The 18,124-nt window shown below is 34.8% G+C and overlaps 1 protein-coding gene across 21 annotated transcripts in view; it reads right to left on the bottom strand.

Moving 5' to 3' along the window:
- Positions 1-436: 436 nt before the first annotated feature.
- The window catches only part of LOC117786404 (protein phosphatase 1 regulatory subunit 12A), a 32,950-nt gene continuing 15,262 nt past the window's right edge, over positions 437-18,124 (bottom strand). For 14 of the 21 annotated variants that reach the window (XM_034624627.1, XM_034624626.1, XM_034624625.1 and 11 more), the window contains 8 exons: positions 15,506-15,650; positions 15,190-15,411; positions 15,024-15,121; positions 14,790-14,852; positions 8,497-8,639; positions 5,624-5,714; positions 4,920-5,006; positions 2,344-3,760 (listed from right to left, as the gene is read on the bottom strand). In XM_034624627.1, coding sequence (XP_034480518.1) covers positions 3,644-3,760; positions 4,920-5,006; positions 5,624-5,714; positions 8,497-8,639; positions 14,790-14,852; positions 15,024-15,121; positions 15,190-15,411; positions 15,506-15,650 — 966 coding nt within the window. In that variant the 3' untranslated portion in view covers positions 2,344-3,643. Of the gene's footprint in view, positions 1,807-2,343; positions 3,761-4,919; positions 5,007-5,623; positions 5,715-8,496; positions 8,640-8,783; positions 9,224-9,550; positions 9,878-11,948; positions 12,198-14,789; positions 14,853-15,023; positions 15,122-15,189; positions 15,412-15,505; positions 15,651-16,940; positions 17,816-18,124 lie in introns of those variants that run through there. The other 7 variants (XR_004617627.1, XM_034624643.1, XM_034624631.1 and 4 more) reach the window with 7 other exon arrangements.

Consider the following 18,124-nt stretch of genomic DNA (forward strand, 5'->3'; position numbering starts at 1 on the left):
CAATTTTTCCAACTGCATTGTCTTATATATCTAAAATGGCCACCTTCAAAACAACATTTATGAATCCTCTCGTAATATCTGAATGTTTACACGTTGTAAAACAATTTCGAATCATTCTACAGGCAAAGCATAATAACGCAGAATTGTATAAATTATATTGCTATTTTGAAGGGAGTCGCGCATCATTTTCCCTAGAAGCTTTATCTTTACGGTCGAAATGTAAGGTAATGACAATAGAAGGCCATTTTAGATAAATATTTTAAGTATCTTGAAATCCGTTCTCGGAAAAAGTAAGAACAGAGATCGTAATGAAGTAATTAATTATACAGAAGAATAATGCTTCAAACAAAAGATAAATTGTAATATATTCTCCACTGGATCTTGATACCGTAGAGCATGATAATCGTTCACTTAAATAAAAAGAAGACAAATGAAATTTTACTTTGCGATCACATTTATTAAGTTTCGTATTTGAATCAAATTTTCTTAAATATTTTCTCACAATTTTACATATTACACATTTCACTTGCTTTTTTTTGTTTTCTTTTTTTCATATGTATTTTTGTTTTTCAGTTTGTTGTTTATCGTATTTCTTTCACGAGTAACACAAAATCTCTTAAACGAATTTAATAAATAACAGAAATATGCGTATGATCATGTGTTTCATTACAATTATATATGTATAAGCGAAAGTCAAATAAGTATAGTACGGTATATATAATACGTTTCAAAGTGAACAACTAAAGTTAACATAATAATCAATTAAATCGTTTCATACACATATGCAACATTATGTGGCATATAACATTTGTATGCATTTATAGAGCGCCAGTTTTAATATAAGATACTGTATCTCAGATTCCAGTTGCATAGCTGGTTTATCAATGCTTAAATATTGCATATGCATATAACTAAAGTTTTAACACTGATTGATTACATGTTTATTGTTTATAACTAAATGAGTTTTAAGTTTTTTAAAAAACAAATTACAGCGTTACAATTAGTAAGTTGTTGTTGCGTGGGCTGGTTTCAAAACATTTCTCACAAACTTTCTTGTTTTCCTTCAAATATGTATGTATGTGTGTGTGTATATGTATATAATTTATGTTTGTGTGTGTGAGTGAATGTATATATGAAAAATATATATGTTTAAATATGTATTTTATATAGTTAAACTAATCTGTAACTAGGGCTCATTTGATGAATATGTTCTCAGTTTTTTTTTCGTTTGTATTTAAAGGTTTTGTTTGTTTTCCTTTTTTTATTTGAAATTATCCGTTATACAACATTCATAATTATAATTAGGTTTTCTTGTTTATAATTTTTTCTATTCGTTTATAATTTGACCAAATACATAAAATGAATTTTCATTCTTTCAATATAATATTTATTATGGAAGAGAGACGAAGAGAAAGAGAAAAATTAAAGAAAAAAACAAACAATTTTCAACGATTTTCGAAACATGGTTTCATCTAGCGCTTAAATGCCTAAACACACAAAAATAATAATAATAATAATCATAATAATAATAGTAATATTATTGTATAAACAAATCTTTCCCTTCTTTTCATCTTTCTGCCTCCTTTTCCGTTCTACATATAATTTAGTTAATTTAATTTCCTTTTGCCAGCGTCGACGGATCGCTTCAATGAAATTGTTGCTTTTATTTTGTTGGTATTGTTGATAAAGGCGCGAGTAAATTTAAGTTAAAACATAATTTCATTTACTTAATTTACTAATTACTCTAATCAACGCAGCGTTCTCCTCCTTCAGGCGATGATTATCCGACTTGTAGACATCAAGTTGCTGTTGTTTTATTTTTGGGGATATTATCGGATTGTGCAGGAAAAAATTAAAAGAAAATCAAAAAGAAATTAGTTTCAAATTAATAAACATAGTTAATGCAACTAGCACATTTAGTCATAGACTTTAAGGGGTCGGGCAGAGTATTAAATTAATAAATTCATGCGGTTTAGTTGGGGTTGCTCTAACTGAAAGCATCTCAGCATCAGCAACAACAAGAACAACAACAAACAAAATTAGTTAAAAGTATCTCTAGTACCTCCAAATTGAATATAAGAACAAGAACACGCCCTAAAAACATGCATAAACATAGCCAAATACGAGTGGAATCTTTATATATATGACAATTTCCCCTTCCTCACCCCCAAAAAAGACTGAAGATGTGTTTTATAATGACACATGTACGATAAGCGAAATACTTAGGAGTTGAAATGCTGATACTAAATGTAGAATGAAGAACCCAGAGCCACAATTCTTGGGCCTTGAGCTATATAGCAATATCGATAAATCGCAAAAGACAATAAACAATAAACAGCTTTCAAAAGAACGACAATTGGGCAAAACGTTTATTGATATAACTCGGATATAGTATAATTTTATCCAACTAGATCAAAACACACACATTAAGAATAAATTTCAGCAAAACTTTTAACAATATTAACAACATGGGAACCATTTTTTTTATAATTATAGTTATAGGTTTAATATAAATTATACATAGACAGGTATTTACAGTCGAGTGCTTCAAAACATTAAATTTTTCTAGTTTATGTTATAGATATCGAAATAAGTCGATCTAAGGCAAATTGAAAATTTTGTATAAATAATTTCGAAACACTTTCAGATAGTACAATTAAAAGTTAAGATTGCTTAAATATTTGTTGATTTATTTATTATGCAACAACAAACAAAAAAAAAAACAACAACAGCCAGCTCATATATGACGCAGGTTCTTATGTGGCACACGTCTGTGTGGTGTCAGGTGTTCAGTGGTTGGACATTTACCGTTAAGCTCACTGCATATAAGAACTGAAGAAATGTGCTGGTGGTGCTTGGTGGTGCTAATGCTGGTGCCACAATCGTTGCTGCTGTTGAGTTGAGTTGATCGAGTTCCTTTCGTGAGTTTTGTAGAGTTTTCTTTTCTTTTTGTTTTTCTTTTTCTAATTTTTTACTTTTGATGTACTTTTTGATTATTCGATTATACGAGTATTTGCGATATTTGTGGGTATATTGTTTGCCATATGTTGTGTTATATTCTTGTACCGATATTTTGCTGATATAAACTGAGCATGTAATTATTTTTTCATTAATTTTTCTAATACAATATTAATTCCCAAAATTTTAACTATAAATCTTTTTGTAAATTTCTTTTAAGCTAATAGTACAGTGGTGCAAAAATAGAAATTGCCTGCCAAATTTTGAGTATTTATGAAAATGTGCACCAAAAATCGTGACCTTAATTAAGCTAGAAAATACATTTAATTGTTGTTATACGTTGCGCTCAATAACAATGCAAATGTTTATATTGTTTATATAGTATAGTATTTATGTAGTAATAAGTACACGTATATTATTATTAAAGTCTAATAAGTTGTATATAGTATCAATTGTTGTCCCAGTTTACGATATAATATTTACGATATTGTAATTAACTATGTACGAGTATGTAATGTACGTTTGTATTGTATTGTATGTATGCTGTACGAGTATATGGTATAGAAGTATATAGAAACGATAACGATTGCGATTACGATAACGAGTACGAGTACGATTACGATATTCGAGCGATATTGTCGCCGTGTGATGCTAACAAAATGATTCAACTCTCGATAGAAGAAGCCTATTTGCTTTTGGCCAGTTGACTCTGTGCCGAGGTGGTCAACTTAGAGACAACTCGCGTGAGTGCACGATTCTCCGCACGCAGACGGTCGTTCTCAGTCTTTAGCTTCTGCAAGAGCTAAAACGACACAACAGCAAGAAAGAAGAAAAAAAAAATACAAAACAAAACGCATGTTTTGATATATATATTTTTGTTGTTTTTTTTGTTTTCATGTTATATGTTTTGGTTTTTCGATATTTCGTATTTGATTAGATGGATGAGGCGCGCGTGGGAAGAGAGAGAGAGAGAAAAGAAAAACATAATTTGAGTGAGCGTTTTATTTGTTTTTGCTTTTCGAAATGAACGCACTAAAGAGAGCACGCCAAATGATTAACGTAAAACGAATAACGTAAACGTATAACGCATGGGAGTGTGACCAAATCATAACAAAATGATTGACGATAGAGCGAGTGAGAGTGAGTGAGTGAATGGATGAATGACAATGGCGACAACAACAATGACAATGACAGAGAGTGACAGTTATAGAAAAGTGCAACAAAATGGACAAATTTATTGTAAAATTGATGAATTCATGTTTTCGGAGTTGTTTTATGATGACTAGAAAAACAAAATACACGATGAATATGTATGTTTTTTACACATGATAAAATGTATGTACAGGTGACATTTATTGGATTTTGGGAAGGTTTTCAAAAAAAATAAATAAGCTATCACTAGTAGAAAATGAAACTAATGGTAATAATAATTCTTTTTTAAGTCAATTGCAACTGTGCCGTTAAAACACATCCACAAAGTAATTGCAAAATTGGCCAAAAATATAAAGCGAGATGATAAAAGGAATATACAGATACTATATTTGTTTGTACAGGTCTTTCAACTTTGGGCTGACTGGGATAACGGTTACTAGTGCTTCAAATGGTTACAGTTAATGCTAGGTGAAAATTAACAGTTGACGTGGTAAGGTAGGGTAGTTCATTTTTTATTAAAGAGGACCTTTAAGTCTCAACTCGTACAACATGCGGCAGGTAAAACAAACAAAAATAAACGGAGTAAAAAACTTAAGAAAATTAAATTATAAAATAAAAGCAGAAAAACAAAAAACAATTCAATATGTTGGCAGAGATCTTGTGAAGGCATCTAACGAAATAGATTTGCGATACCTGGTACGGGAACTCTTTATAAAACACAAACATCATACAGGCACAAGACGTTAACGGTTTTTTTTTGTTTTGTTCTTTTTGGGAATAGTTAGGATGGGAACACTATTTGTAATTACCTTGAGCTCTTCTTCCAATTCGGAAAGCTTGCGTTCCATAGCTCTTCTTTCACGCTTCTCAATCTCAGAGAGTGAATTTTTAGTTGTCTGCGAATGTGAAATGAAAATGAAACAAATTTTGGGTTTGTTTTACATTTGCATTCCATTTTTTTTTTTTTTTTTTTTTTAATTTTAAAAAGTATTAAGGATGAGTGGTAACGGTATCGTGTCTTACTGTTACTATTGTTGATCAGTTGTACTAGTGTTGTTTTTGGGTGGTTTTTTTTTATTGGCTTGTATAGAAACAGAGAGCGAGAGCGTAAGAAACAGAGCGCGAGCGGCAAGCGGGCTAAATTTTGGTTGAGCTTAGTCCAAATAACATTGAAGGAGATGTAACAGAGTTGCCGAGTATTTGGTATATTATTGGTATATAGCAGGCAGAGTTTTTCTGAATGTTTGGGTGTTATAGCAAAGAGACAGTCAGAGTGAGAGCGAGCGATAGAGTAAATAGAGGCCACAAACAGACGTTGAGAGTGGAGTGTATTGGAAAAGAGAGATATAGTTGTGTAACGGCTTTTGGTTTGTGTGTTGTTTTGTTTGTTACTGCTGAGAGTTTTTTTTTTGTTCTTTTCTTTAGTTTTGCTTTTTTTAAAGAGTTTATATGTATTTTTATTAAGTAGAGTAGTAGGCTATTGTGGGCGTGGCATGTTAGGCTGTTTACTTACGGCATTGGCAAAGCGTTCGAGCGTCGCACGCGTCTGTACAACTTCGTCGTCCTTCTGCTTGAGCATTTGCTTGAGTTTGTCGTTCTCCATTCTACAAAAGAGATGAAAATAAAGAGAGAAAGTGTGGTGTGTCGGTAAGATAAGATGTCAGTATTTCTATTTTCTCACATTAATTGTGTTTAAAACTATGCAACAAGGTGATTTTCATTTAAACTAGATACTAAGACTTGGACGGAATAAAATACTAGCTATTAAGGCTTTATAAGATCTGCTTCGTAAGTATGGAAAATATTCACAGTGATGACCGAAAATTCAATTTTTTAAGTTAATAAAATTTTGATGCAGTATCAATTTAGAGGTCAAATAATGATGAAAATGATATTCCGCATGAAAATCGGTCAAGTTTTGGCAAAGTTATGGCTGTTTGAAGTATGCGATAAAGTGTCAAGGGGTAAGTATGGAAAAAATTCACAGTGATGACCAAAAAATAAAATTTTTAAAGATAGTTTAATTTTGATGCAGTATCAATTTAGAGGTCAAATAATGATGAAAATGATATTCCGCATGAAAATCGGTCAAGTTTTGGCAAAGTTATGGCTGTTTGAAGTATGCGATAAAGTGTCAAGGGGTAAGTATGGAAAAAATTCACAGTGATGACCAAAAAATAAAATTTTTAAAGATAGTTTAATTTTGATGCAGTATCAATTTAGAGGTCAAATAATGATGAAAATGATATTCCGCATGAAAATCGGTCAAGTTTTGCAAAGTTATGGCTGTTTGAAGTATGCGATAAAGTGTCAAAGGGTAAGTATGGAAAAATTCACAGTGATGACCAAAAAAATAAAATTTTTAAAGATAGTTTAATTTTGATGCAGTATCAATTTAGAGGTCAAATAATGATGAAAATGATATTCCACATGAAAATCGGTCAAGTTTTCGCAAAGTTATGGCTGTTTGAAGTATGCGATAAAGTGTCAAGGGGTAAGTATGGAAAAAATTCACAGTGATGACCAAAAAATTAAATTTTTTGAGTGATTAAAATTTTGATGCAGTATCAATTTAGAGGTCAAATAATGATGAAAATGATATTCCACATGAAAATCGGTCAAGTTTTCGCAAAGTTATGGCTGTTTGAAGTATGCGATAAAGTGTCAAGGGGTAAGTATGGAAAAATTCACAGTGATGACCAAAAAATAAAATTTTTAAAGATAGTTTAATTTTGATGCAGTATCAATTTAGAGGTCAAATAATGATGAAAATGATATTCCGCATGAAAATCGGTCAAGTTTTGGCAAAGTTATGGCTGTTTGAAGTATGCGATAAAGTGTCAAGGGGTAAGTATGGAAAAAATTCACAGTGATGACCAAAAATTAAATTTTGAGTGATTAAAATTTTGATGCAGTATCAATTTAGAGGTCAAATAATGATGAAAATGATATTCCACATGAAAATCGGTCAAGTTTTCGCAAAGTTATGGCTGTTTGAAGTATGCGATAAAGTGTCAAGGGGTAAGTATGGAAAAAATTCACAGTGATGACCAAAAAATAAAATTTTTAAAGATAGTTTAATTTTGATGCAGTATCAATTTAGAGGTCAAATAATGATGAAAATGATATTCCACATGAAAATCGGTCAAGTTTTCGCAAAGTTATGGCTGTTTGAAGTATGCGATAAAGTGTCAAGGGTAAGTATGGAAAAATTCACAGTGATGACCAAAAAATAAAATTTTAAAGATAGTTTAATTTTGATGCAGTATCAATTTAGAGGTCAAATAATGATGAAAATGATATTCCGCATGAAAATCGGTCAAGTTTTGGCAAAGTTATGGCTGTTTGAAGTTTGAGATAAAGTGTCAAGGGGTAAGTATGGAAAAATTCACAGTGATGACCAAAAAATTAAATTTTTTAAGTGATTAAAATTTTGATGCAGTATCAATTTAGAAGTCAAATAATGATGAAAATGATATTCCGCATGAAAATCGGTCAAGTTTTGGCAAAGTTATGGCTGTTTGAAGTTTGAGATAAAGTGTCAAGGGGTAAGTATGGAAAAAATTCACAGTGATGACCAAAAAATAAAATTTTTAAAGATAGTTTAATTTTGATGCAGTATCAATTTAGAGGTCAAATAATGATGAAAATGATATTCCACATGAAAATCGGTCAAGTTTTCGCAAAGTTATGGCTGTTTGAAGTATGCGATAAAGTGTCAAGGGGTAAGTATGGAAAAAATTCACAGTGATGACCAAAAAATGAAATTTTTTGAGTGATTAAAATTTTGATGCAGTATCAATTTAGAGGTCAAATAATGATGAAAATGATATTCCACATGAAAATCGGTCAAGTTTTCGCAAAGTTATGGCTGTTTGAAGTATGCGATAAAGTGTCAAGGGGTAAGTATGGAAAAAATTCACAGTGATGACCAAAAAATAAAATTTTTAAAGATAGTTTAATTTTGATGCAGTATCAATTTAGAGGTCAAATAATGATGAAAATGATATTCCGCATGAAAATCGGTCAAGTTTTGGCAAAGTTATGGCTGTTTGAAGTTTGAGATAAAGTGTCAAGGGGTAAGTATGGAAAAAATTCACAGTGATGACCAAAAAATTAAATTTTTTAAGTGATTAAAATTTTGATGCAGTATCAATTTAGAAGTCAAATAATGATGAAAATGATATTCCGCATGAAAATCGGTCAAGTTTTCGCAAAGTTATGGCTGTTTAAAGTTTGCGATAAAGAGTCAAGGGGTCAGTATGGAAAAAATTCACAGTGATGACCAACAAATCAAATTTTTTAAGTTAGTAAAATTTTGATTCAGAAAAAATTTAGAGTTTTTACCCCTGAATCATACTTGTCATCTAGCCCAATAATACTCACTTGGCCGCTTCCCAGAGCGCCTTATAGTCAATGCCGTCTCCATTTTCCGCCTTGTCGCTGCTGCTCGTGCTCTTCGAATCGCTGGCGGCGCTTGTTGTTGCTGTGCTTGCGGTGCGAGAGCGCGACGTGCGTTCACTGCCGCTCTGAGAAGAGAATGCGATAAAAGAGATTTGATAAAGATTTGAGCAATTAAATATTGTTCGATTAGATAACAGTTTCATTATTTTAATTAGTTTACTGCCTACAACAACAACACTATCTTTATACTGATTTCCCTGATTGCTTACTTCATAGCCCTCGCTCTTCTCCGAGGATGCACTAATCGAGCGTTGAGCCGCGCTGCGGGAACGTGTGCGATTGCGAGATTTGCGCTCCTGTTCTCGCAGAGAATTGCTGCGTGTGGCAGCAATGGCTGCCACAGTGGCGCCAGCACTGCTCGGCGTGGTGATGCTGGTGGTGGTGCTGCTGCTGCTGGGGAATCCTGTACTGAGACTGCTGTTGGAGTTGGACAACGACTTGGTCTTGAGCAGACGAGCACTGGCCGAAGACTTGAACGAATTAGAGGCACTCAAACTGGGCGATTTGAAGCTGAGCGTGGCGGTGGTCACACCATTGTCATAGCTGCTGGAGTAGGGACTGACATAGCGATGATCGCTGCCATAGGAGGAGCCCGATGTCGAAGTACTGGGATATCCATATCGAGAGGAATTGTCGTAGCCAGAGCTAGCTGCTTTCGAGGATGAGGAGGAGTGAGAGGTCGTGGTGCAATTGGAGTTGGAAAGAGCAGACGCTTTAGTGTTGCCATAACAATTGCCGATATGCTTGCTGACGACGATATGGTAGTGATTCTGATGATGATTGCCTGAGGAAGCCTGCAACTGATAGTAGCTGCCATTTCTATGATTACTTTTAGTGCTGCTGCTGCCGGATGAGCATGTGGAAGTGGAAGCAGATGCGGATGTGGATGCTGATGCTGAAGCAGATGCTGATGATGAGGAATAACCTCCAGGCTGATGCTGATATTTGGAGTAATCGTAATGATTGCTCGCATTACCATTCGAATAACCGCCGTAACCAGAGCCAGAGGTGCCACGACCACCATAAAGACTCTCCCTGGAGCTGTACATGCTAGTGTAGGGGCTCTGATAGTTGCCACTGCCATTGCTGCTCGGAAAATACCCTGTACTCAATGGTCGCGAGTTGTAGCTGCTGCCATTGTAGTTATACGCCCCCGAGGTGCTGCTCCCTGTTCCTGTGGCTCCCATTCGAGAGCTGGAGGACAAGGAACGCCTTCGACTGGCGAGTGGCGCCTGTGTGCGTGATCTTGAGCGAAAGGACATGATTCCAACACGCCAACACTCACTTTATTATATACACCCAACTACAAAAAGAAAATACGTCTTTAGTATACTCTTTAATCGTCCAAAAGCGACTCGTATATCATTCGACACCAATAAATTGCAATTACGCTTTGCCAGAGACGAGAACATGAAGGAGAAGAGCAAGAGAGGACTTTTTTATTTTCCATTTTCCAATTTTACAATTAGCGTAGCGAAAAATGTTTGTAAATTTTCTTTTATTTTTGGCATAAACAAAAGTGGAAAAACAAACAAATTTCCTTTTGTACAAAACTGAAACGATCTTTTTTTTTGTATATGAAAAGAAAACGCAATATTGACATGTGGTTCTCTCATTTGTGCCGCACCGTTGCCACCTAGTACCGCTATGTACCCTCCCCCACCTTGAAGAGAACTCAATCGAGCAAGAAAATGACGTCAAGACATAAATTTTGACATTTTGTTATAATTTTGCCGCAATGCGGTAGAAGGAACCACATTATCTTACTCTCCCCTACAGTCCCCCAAGATCCCCCACCTTCCACTGTGGGGGTCTGTCTTTGTTGTTCCTAGTCGTTTAATAATAATAATAATATTGAAAACACATACAAGAAACGCACTAATCTTTGGGTGGGAATCCATGGCGTGTTCTATTTATTTACCGCTCAGTGTTAATATTTTAAGTTGATGCTTCACCCACGCGAGTTCAACAGCAATCATGAAGAGCAGCAAACAATATTGCTGTGATAAACTATGAAATACCCTTTACAAAGTACTAGATAAGTTATAAAACAGAAAATACATACATTTTTGGAAAATTGCACTACATAACTTCCTTTATACTACAAAAAACTACATATAAAATAATATGAATTTAATTTAAATCATAATGGAACCTCTTTAAACATCTAAAATTAAAAATTATACCCCAAAATAAGTACTACTGTAAATTTTTTTTATTTCTATAAGATATAAATCAAACTGAACAATAATATCATTGTTACTGCATTATGAAAATATAATATCACAATTTTATCTATCTAAACATCCAATTTTAGCAGACTGTTTTAATATTATAAGGCTAATAAGATCTAACCAATCTTCTGTTACAAAATACCCTGTTAATCTTTGGTATTGGGTATGAAAATGTCTAATTTTTATCAAAATGTCGAGTGCATTTAATTTATGAGTTGTCTGTTTCCTGAAATATATATATCTACATCTATCTACAAAGAAAGCGTCCATGAATGAATCGTTGTATCGTCTATTCGTTCTTTTCCAAAAGCAGAAAACTTTTATTGTTTTGAGGCGTTTTGCAAGATGAAAATGGAAATATCTCTTTTACGACCCATCTGACCATTGGTAATTCCGCAATGTAGCTTGGCTAATAAGACATAAAACTTTTCCCAAAATTTGTGTTGTGTCATGGCTACATAAATTGATGTCAAGATCAAGGAGCAAGTATTAAGGGATTATGAAATGGCATATAAATAATACTACTAAAAGCGATGAAAAAATTAAATTAAATTTGTTTATACAAATTTTGAATGGATATTTAGATGTATTGAAATAAAATATAACAATCTTTATAAAAAAATGTATTCCTAATGAAGCTAAAATATTTTATATCAATTTTTATGAATGAAATAACTTGAAGTAATTTAAAGATATAAATCGTGAAAAAGATAGGACTCTTGACGACAATTTGCAGTTTATCTCTAAAACTTTTGCAATTATTTCTAGAATGCAATTTATAATTTAACTTGAACTTTAACCTTTAACCAAACAAACTTTATGCAGTGCGCACGAAATCAAATTAAATAGTGATCAAAATATTTGACCATATTTGGAGTCGACTCAAAGACGAACAACTTGAAATATCCAAAAATTTGTGCGCAATTCTCTAAAAAAGGCAACAACGCGTTTTAACTGGCAACAATAAAAGTTGCCCCCGCTTGTGGGGAAGAGTCTCTTCTCGAGTGCCTCTAGAGAGTCTCGAATCTCGAGTCTCTGGTAAACTGATAGCGAATATTGCAATTCACATATTTTTGACACGTTTGACAAGCGCTTTTGTGGTTTTGTCAATGCACTCGGGTGTAATTAATTGTAAATTACTTAAAAACAGTATTTAATTTGAACTGTTGTTGATGTTGTTGTAGATGTTGCAGATGTTTTTGATCTGTGGAAATTATTGTGGCTGATCCGTTGATCCGTTGCGCTAGACGTACAAAACTCAACTGTGGCTACCCAACAAAGTATTGAAATGTTTTATTCGAAAACCGAAAACTTGGCGCACGATCAGAAATAAAACGCAAGAGAGCGAGAAACTCAAATTAAGAGAAATCAGCATACGTGGAAGAGAACACAAGGCACGCATTGAAAAGCCGGAAAAATTGTTGAATATAAATTATTATTATAATTTGTAGGAAAACAAAGAGTTGGAAAATCTGCTGCGACTGCTGTTGGGAGCCTTGGCAGCAAATTGGACTTTTTTCACTTGAATTGCGCACACAGCATGCTGTTTAATGTGTGTGTATGTGTATTTATGTTTCACCTGTGTGTTGCCATCTAAATTTAGTAAATCGCACACGTATTTGGCCCAATGTCCGAGACGCAAAAGTATAAACTATGCTGGGGTCAGCTGATGCAGCCCAGTCGCAGCAACTGGGCCAAAAGGCGAAACAGTCAACGACACGTGACACATGTCAGCAACATACACAGAGAGAGCAAACAAGTTAAGGAGTCTTTTAAAGAGGAAGAGAGAGTTTGAAGAGTTTAAATTTACATTTAAAAGTTCTTCCATGTTTTTGTTCCCCTAGATGTACATTTCATAACTAGGCCAAAAGTATTGTCTAAAAATAGTCCATGACGATGCCAACATCATTTTCCCCCGCTTTCCCCAATATTCTCTCACCCTCGAAACGTTCCCCTCCCAAATGGTAGAAAGTGCAGCCGGCAGGGAATGAGGAAACAAATGCTTTTAAACCGAAACTGCAATTGCAAAATTTCACAAAATGTTTAAATTTAGCGACAAATGCGGCGCAAATGTTGTACAATTTTTATTTATATTTCTTCATTTTTACTTTTGCATTCGATTCTCAAACAAAGTTCAATGTACGTGTGCGCGAATAGATGTCTGAATTGTTGATGTTGTTGTTGCTGTTTCTAAGTGACCAATTTGTTGTGTGAAACATGCATTGTGAAAGTGTTTAATAGCTTTAGCTATACTCAAGTAGTACGAGTCTTATGTATAAATATGTATTTTTATGGCTTAAACACTTGACATCGTCAATCAGCGTCAATGCTCGAAATGTTTAGGCAAACGGATTTAGAAGACATCAAACGACCAACTGACTGTATACTATCTATAAGTGCAACTCTTGGTATTATTAAACGAATCTTTGGAAACTTTCACAATATATGCAAAATATTGTTACTTAAGAAAAATAATGTAAAATATGCTGCCAGACTTAAAAGAAGGGGAAATTTAAGTAATTTTCTCATATTTTATACCAGAAGTGGGCATGCAGTGGCTTACTTAGCTCACCGGGCTGTTTTCGTTATATTTGGAAAATAATTCTGTTTCATGAGCAGCCATTAATATTCCAAACGTATAATTGACTCGTTAAATAATTAAAAATTGTTTAATTTCCTATTGCGCATTTGTACACATTTTCACGTGCTTAATTAATAATAAATTATGATTTCAGAAGATTTAATTGTTATAGATGTTGCTTGCCATTTTATAAAATTTTTGAAAATCATCTGTAATAATGATATACAAAGAACACAAGTTGTAAAAAGACTCTAAATATACATTGCCTTGTAGTTTAATTGTTTATTTACGAAATTCATAACAATTAAAAACAATTTTAATGGAACCATTAAAAAAAATCTATTAAAACAGAATTGGAAAGTTAAAAAAAAGTGTAAATCAAATCACTTTGTCATTTATTCAACAACATATAACAACATTTTCAAATAGTTCCCATATCCCCAGACAGATAGATGAGCAGACAAACTGTCTGCCGATTATATGAATATGAATATAGTCGAGGAGGAACGACGAATGACAGAAATGCATTTAGAAAATTTGACAGTTTAAATGAATGGCCAACACGGCGACTTGCTTAAATAGACGATTTAATAAATTGTTAACAGGTTTTGCTGCCGAGAGTGTCTCAAATGTTTCAAATATTATCACAAATTGGATGTGCACTAATAGTTTTGACCTCGGCCATGAAAGGATTTGCAAATGCATTTGCCTTGCACAATGAATACGTTTTGAATATTCCACACTTATTTACAATTGGAGCAATGGCATTCACAATGCCACGTGCACACACACTTTTAGCTTCTTTACTTCGTCTTCTTCTTCACCATCTTCTAATGGCAATCATAATTTTCTTTTGCATTTTCGCACAAATGGGTCGCTTGCTAATTGGAACAGACAGAGCTCGAGAGCAAAACCAACAGCAGCTACTTTGAAGGACGCACGGGACTGACTAAAATTGTGACAAGGTGTGACGGAATGAGCACCAAAGACGGGTAAGGGGGGTTGTCGAGAGGGACAGGGGAAGTGTGTGTGTGTGTCAGGTGCACAATCGAATACGCAATTAGAGGAAAAGGCAGCTGTTGAAAATAAGGCACCAAAACATAAAAAAAACTGTACCCAATTATTTGCAAGGTGTGAAAATATTTATATACACTCAATTGTTGTTTCTGTTTTCGTTGTTGTTGTTGTTGTTGTAGGTACAGCAAAATAATTAAAAATACATTTGTTGAGACATGTTCCAAATAGCAAATTCGTAGAAAATTTTTAAAAGCGAAATTAGTTCCGCGAATTTATAGATTTGAAAGACAAAAGCTTATTTAAATGTATTTTAACTGCGGAACAGGTCTTTACATTGCATTAAGTACAATTTTAAGCTATAGTTATTGTTGTTGTGGACTCACCTCCTTTTCCTTCTCATCGTTGTCATTGTTGGCCGATTCGTGTTGACGCTCCGGATCAAGCTCCTGTAAGAGCAAAAAAAAACCAGCATGAGATTAGATTTCAACTAATTAGCATTTATATTAAAAATAGTTTGCATGCTGCCCACACACGGCTCATTTAGTTAGACAAATGGCCAGGCTAATTAGCAGGCAGCATGCAGAGATAAAAAGAGAAAGAGATGATGCTCCACTTACATCCATATCGAGATGCACCACACCCGTGGATCTGCGCTTGGGCTTGCGACGCCGCTGTATGACAGTCTGTGTGCGATTATCGTTCTCCTTGTCGTTATCTGTTTGGTAATTAATGAATTAGTTAAAGAAAAGCTGTTGTGTATTAGAATTTGTGTGTATGTGTTACCCTTATCAACATGGCTGGTTGTAGCACTGGAAGCCGTTGCATGGTTGGCACTGGCTGCTGCAGACGCGGAGTTGTTAGCTGTTGTCGTGGCAGTTGTTGTGGCAGCAGATGTCGTCTCATATCTGCGGGCTGGAGGCGTCATATAGGCGCTATTATTAATCGTCTCACTAGGCGCAGAGACAGGACGTCCGACAGAGTTGAGCGATTGATTGGAAGCATTTACTGCAATTAAAAAATAAATATATACCAAAATAAATTATCTTATATAGACATAATTTAAATAATACGAAAAAATAATTATTCAATTTCAACTTACGCGCATTGGGGCCACTGCTGATGCGACGTTGTGCTCCGGCTGTGTTGGCCAAGTTAACAGCTGCCATGACAGCCGGCGCACTTGGTATGATGGTGCTCTGATTGGGCGGGTATGTGCCACCGCTGGTAATATCCTCCAGCTTGAACTGCACAGGACATACAACGATTATTAACAACAGTTCTTGGCAAATATCTCACAAATATCAAAATATTTATAAGTAATTTTCTTCTTCATTTTTTTTAATAATTGTTTCTGTTGTTTGTGTGAATATGTTTTGTTGTTGTTTTAGAAAAAGCTATGCTGGCAAATGTGGTTGTTTTATTTTTGGTTAATTTGTTGCATTGTCTTGAACCATATCAAATAAGTAATTATTTAGCTGCCTTAACTAGTTTTTAGTAGACGTTTAGTAGACAATACGCCAGACACCCGTTGCAATTTTCTATGGTATTTCAAGCGTCATATTTTATATAAAAGCCCAATACCTCCTCACGATTATGTACTTAAATTAATTATAGTTTAATAAATGTTGCATGCATTATTAATAAGTCATCAGAAATATTATTTTCCTAACATTTCCTTTTACTCTACTAAACTATATAAATTCATTTTAAATTTGGTTTGTTTTAAAAATTAAAATAAATTATTTTGGGCATACGAAAAGAGCAAGCCAAACATAGCAATAATTAATAAGCGTTAATTGAACACAAAATTCCAAATGGAAGTCGCAATAAAATGTATATACAATAATGTTCATTAACCGAATGTGTGTGATATCATGTTTTATAGAGAGATAAGTACATTTATAATAAATAATGGTAAGATTTAAATTTAGAGAGCACTACAATAAATAAAACATACATAAATACATACAATACGTAAGTATAAGTTATAGAGTCATAGTTATATTCACATTTATATGCAGATGCGTTGCAATTGAAACAGGCGTACAAAATGAGCAAACTCAAGACCAAAAGTACGATAAATAAATTTTAAAAAAATATTCTTAAAAAACTGAGAATGTTAAACCTAAAACAGACATATACAAAACTCAGTCTAAGTAATACCCTGGCAAAACTTGAACATATTAACAAAAATCTTTTAATTGTAAGATAAAATCAAATGCAAGTTTTTATTTTGGATTTACTTTACATTTTTTATATAGTCTTTAAAACTAAGCTGGGGTAGTTAGTGAATAGTTTATATTCTTTGCTGATTAAATTTAGTATTTAAATACTTTAATACTAGATAAAAAATACATGCTACACTTAAAGTTGCACAAAAAATCGCGTCATGTTTGAAAGCGAGTCGAGAAAGTCAAAGATGAGTTTCTTGTTGAGGTCGGTACGATAAAGGGTCAGAGGTCAGTTAGGTTGTTTAGTTTAAATTGTTGCAGTTGTTGGTTGTTCGTATTGTCGTTTGTTGTTGTGTGCATTACCTTTGAGCCCGCATCGAACTTGAGACGCCACGAAGGACGTCGCTCAGCTGCCGTTGCAGTTGCAGTTGAAGACGACGATGTGGATGGTGCAACAGCTGAATTGGCTACAGCACCACTAGCACCACCACTACCAGCACCACTCTCCACAGTGCGACGTGCGTATAAGCTGAGCAACGAATCGCGTGCATTGAAATCCGCATGTGTTGAGACCGGCGAGGCCGTATCGGACTTGGCATCCAGCTCTTGGCCAGCACCGCCTGCACCACCAGCACTTCCGGTGGTGCTCAGACTACGCTTGTCACGCAATCGCACCGGACTCTCCAGCACTCCGGGTGTTGTGGCGGGTGTCAATGTTACGGGTTTACTTTCAGCTGTTGCGGTTGTTGCTATCGCCAAGTCTGTGGGTCTGGCTGGCAGTCCAGCTGACTCGGAGTTGAGCGGATTTAGCTCCTGGGCAACTGCGTCAGTCTTTAGTGATTTTTCCTGCTCCTCAACGGGCTTCTCTCGACGCGAGAACATCGTGAAGCTGGCGCTGACCGCCGTTTGTTGATCATCCTCGGCATCGCTGCCAGCATCTACGTCAAGGTCATCCGATCTTCGTGCGGTTGGCGCTGCCAATGTGAAGCTAGCTGTGGTGTCGGCAATGACATCGCTTGGCGCCAATGTGGCAACCACAGCCTCAATTATTTCCGAATCATCCGCTGTGGTTGTTGTGCTTGGTATTATGCTTGGTGGTGGAGTTGTGGGCGGTGGTGGTGGTTGCGGTTCTTGTGGACTATTGTTGTCGCTGTTGCTGTTGCTATTGCTATTGCTGTTGTTGCTGCTGCTGCTGCTGTTGTTGGTTGTCGTCGTTGTTGCAGTTGCTGTTGTTGTGGCTGTTGTTGTGCTTGGCGATGTTGTAATTGATGTGGATGTTGTTGTTGCTGTTGTTGTGGTGCTTGATGTGGAGCTTGTTTCATTCTGTTAATAATATTAGTTTTGGAACAAATAAAAAAAAACACAATTTCGATATCTGCGACGTTTCTCCAAAAACAAAAATCAAATGACGTTTCTGTATGACTTTTCAGTAGGGGATCGTGTAGGGATATCAGATAATCATATTTAACGATAACTAACGAGTATAGTAAGTTACGATATACGGCATACGATATACGATAAATGACATACGACATACGTAGAGTGCT

Source organism: Drosophila innubila (assembly GCF_004354385.1).
Source record: "Drosophila innubila isolate TH190305 chromosome 3L unlocalized genomic scaffold, UK_Dinn_1.0 0_D_3L, whole genome shotgun sequence".
Classification (NCBI taxonomy): Eukaryota; Metazoa; Arthropoda; class Insecta; order Diptera; family Drosophilidae; genus Drosophila; species Drosophila innubila.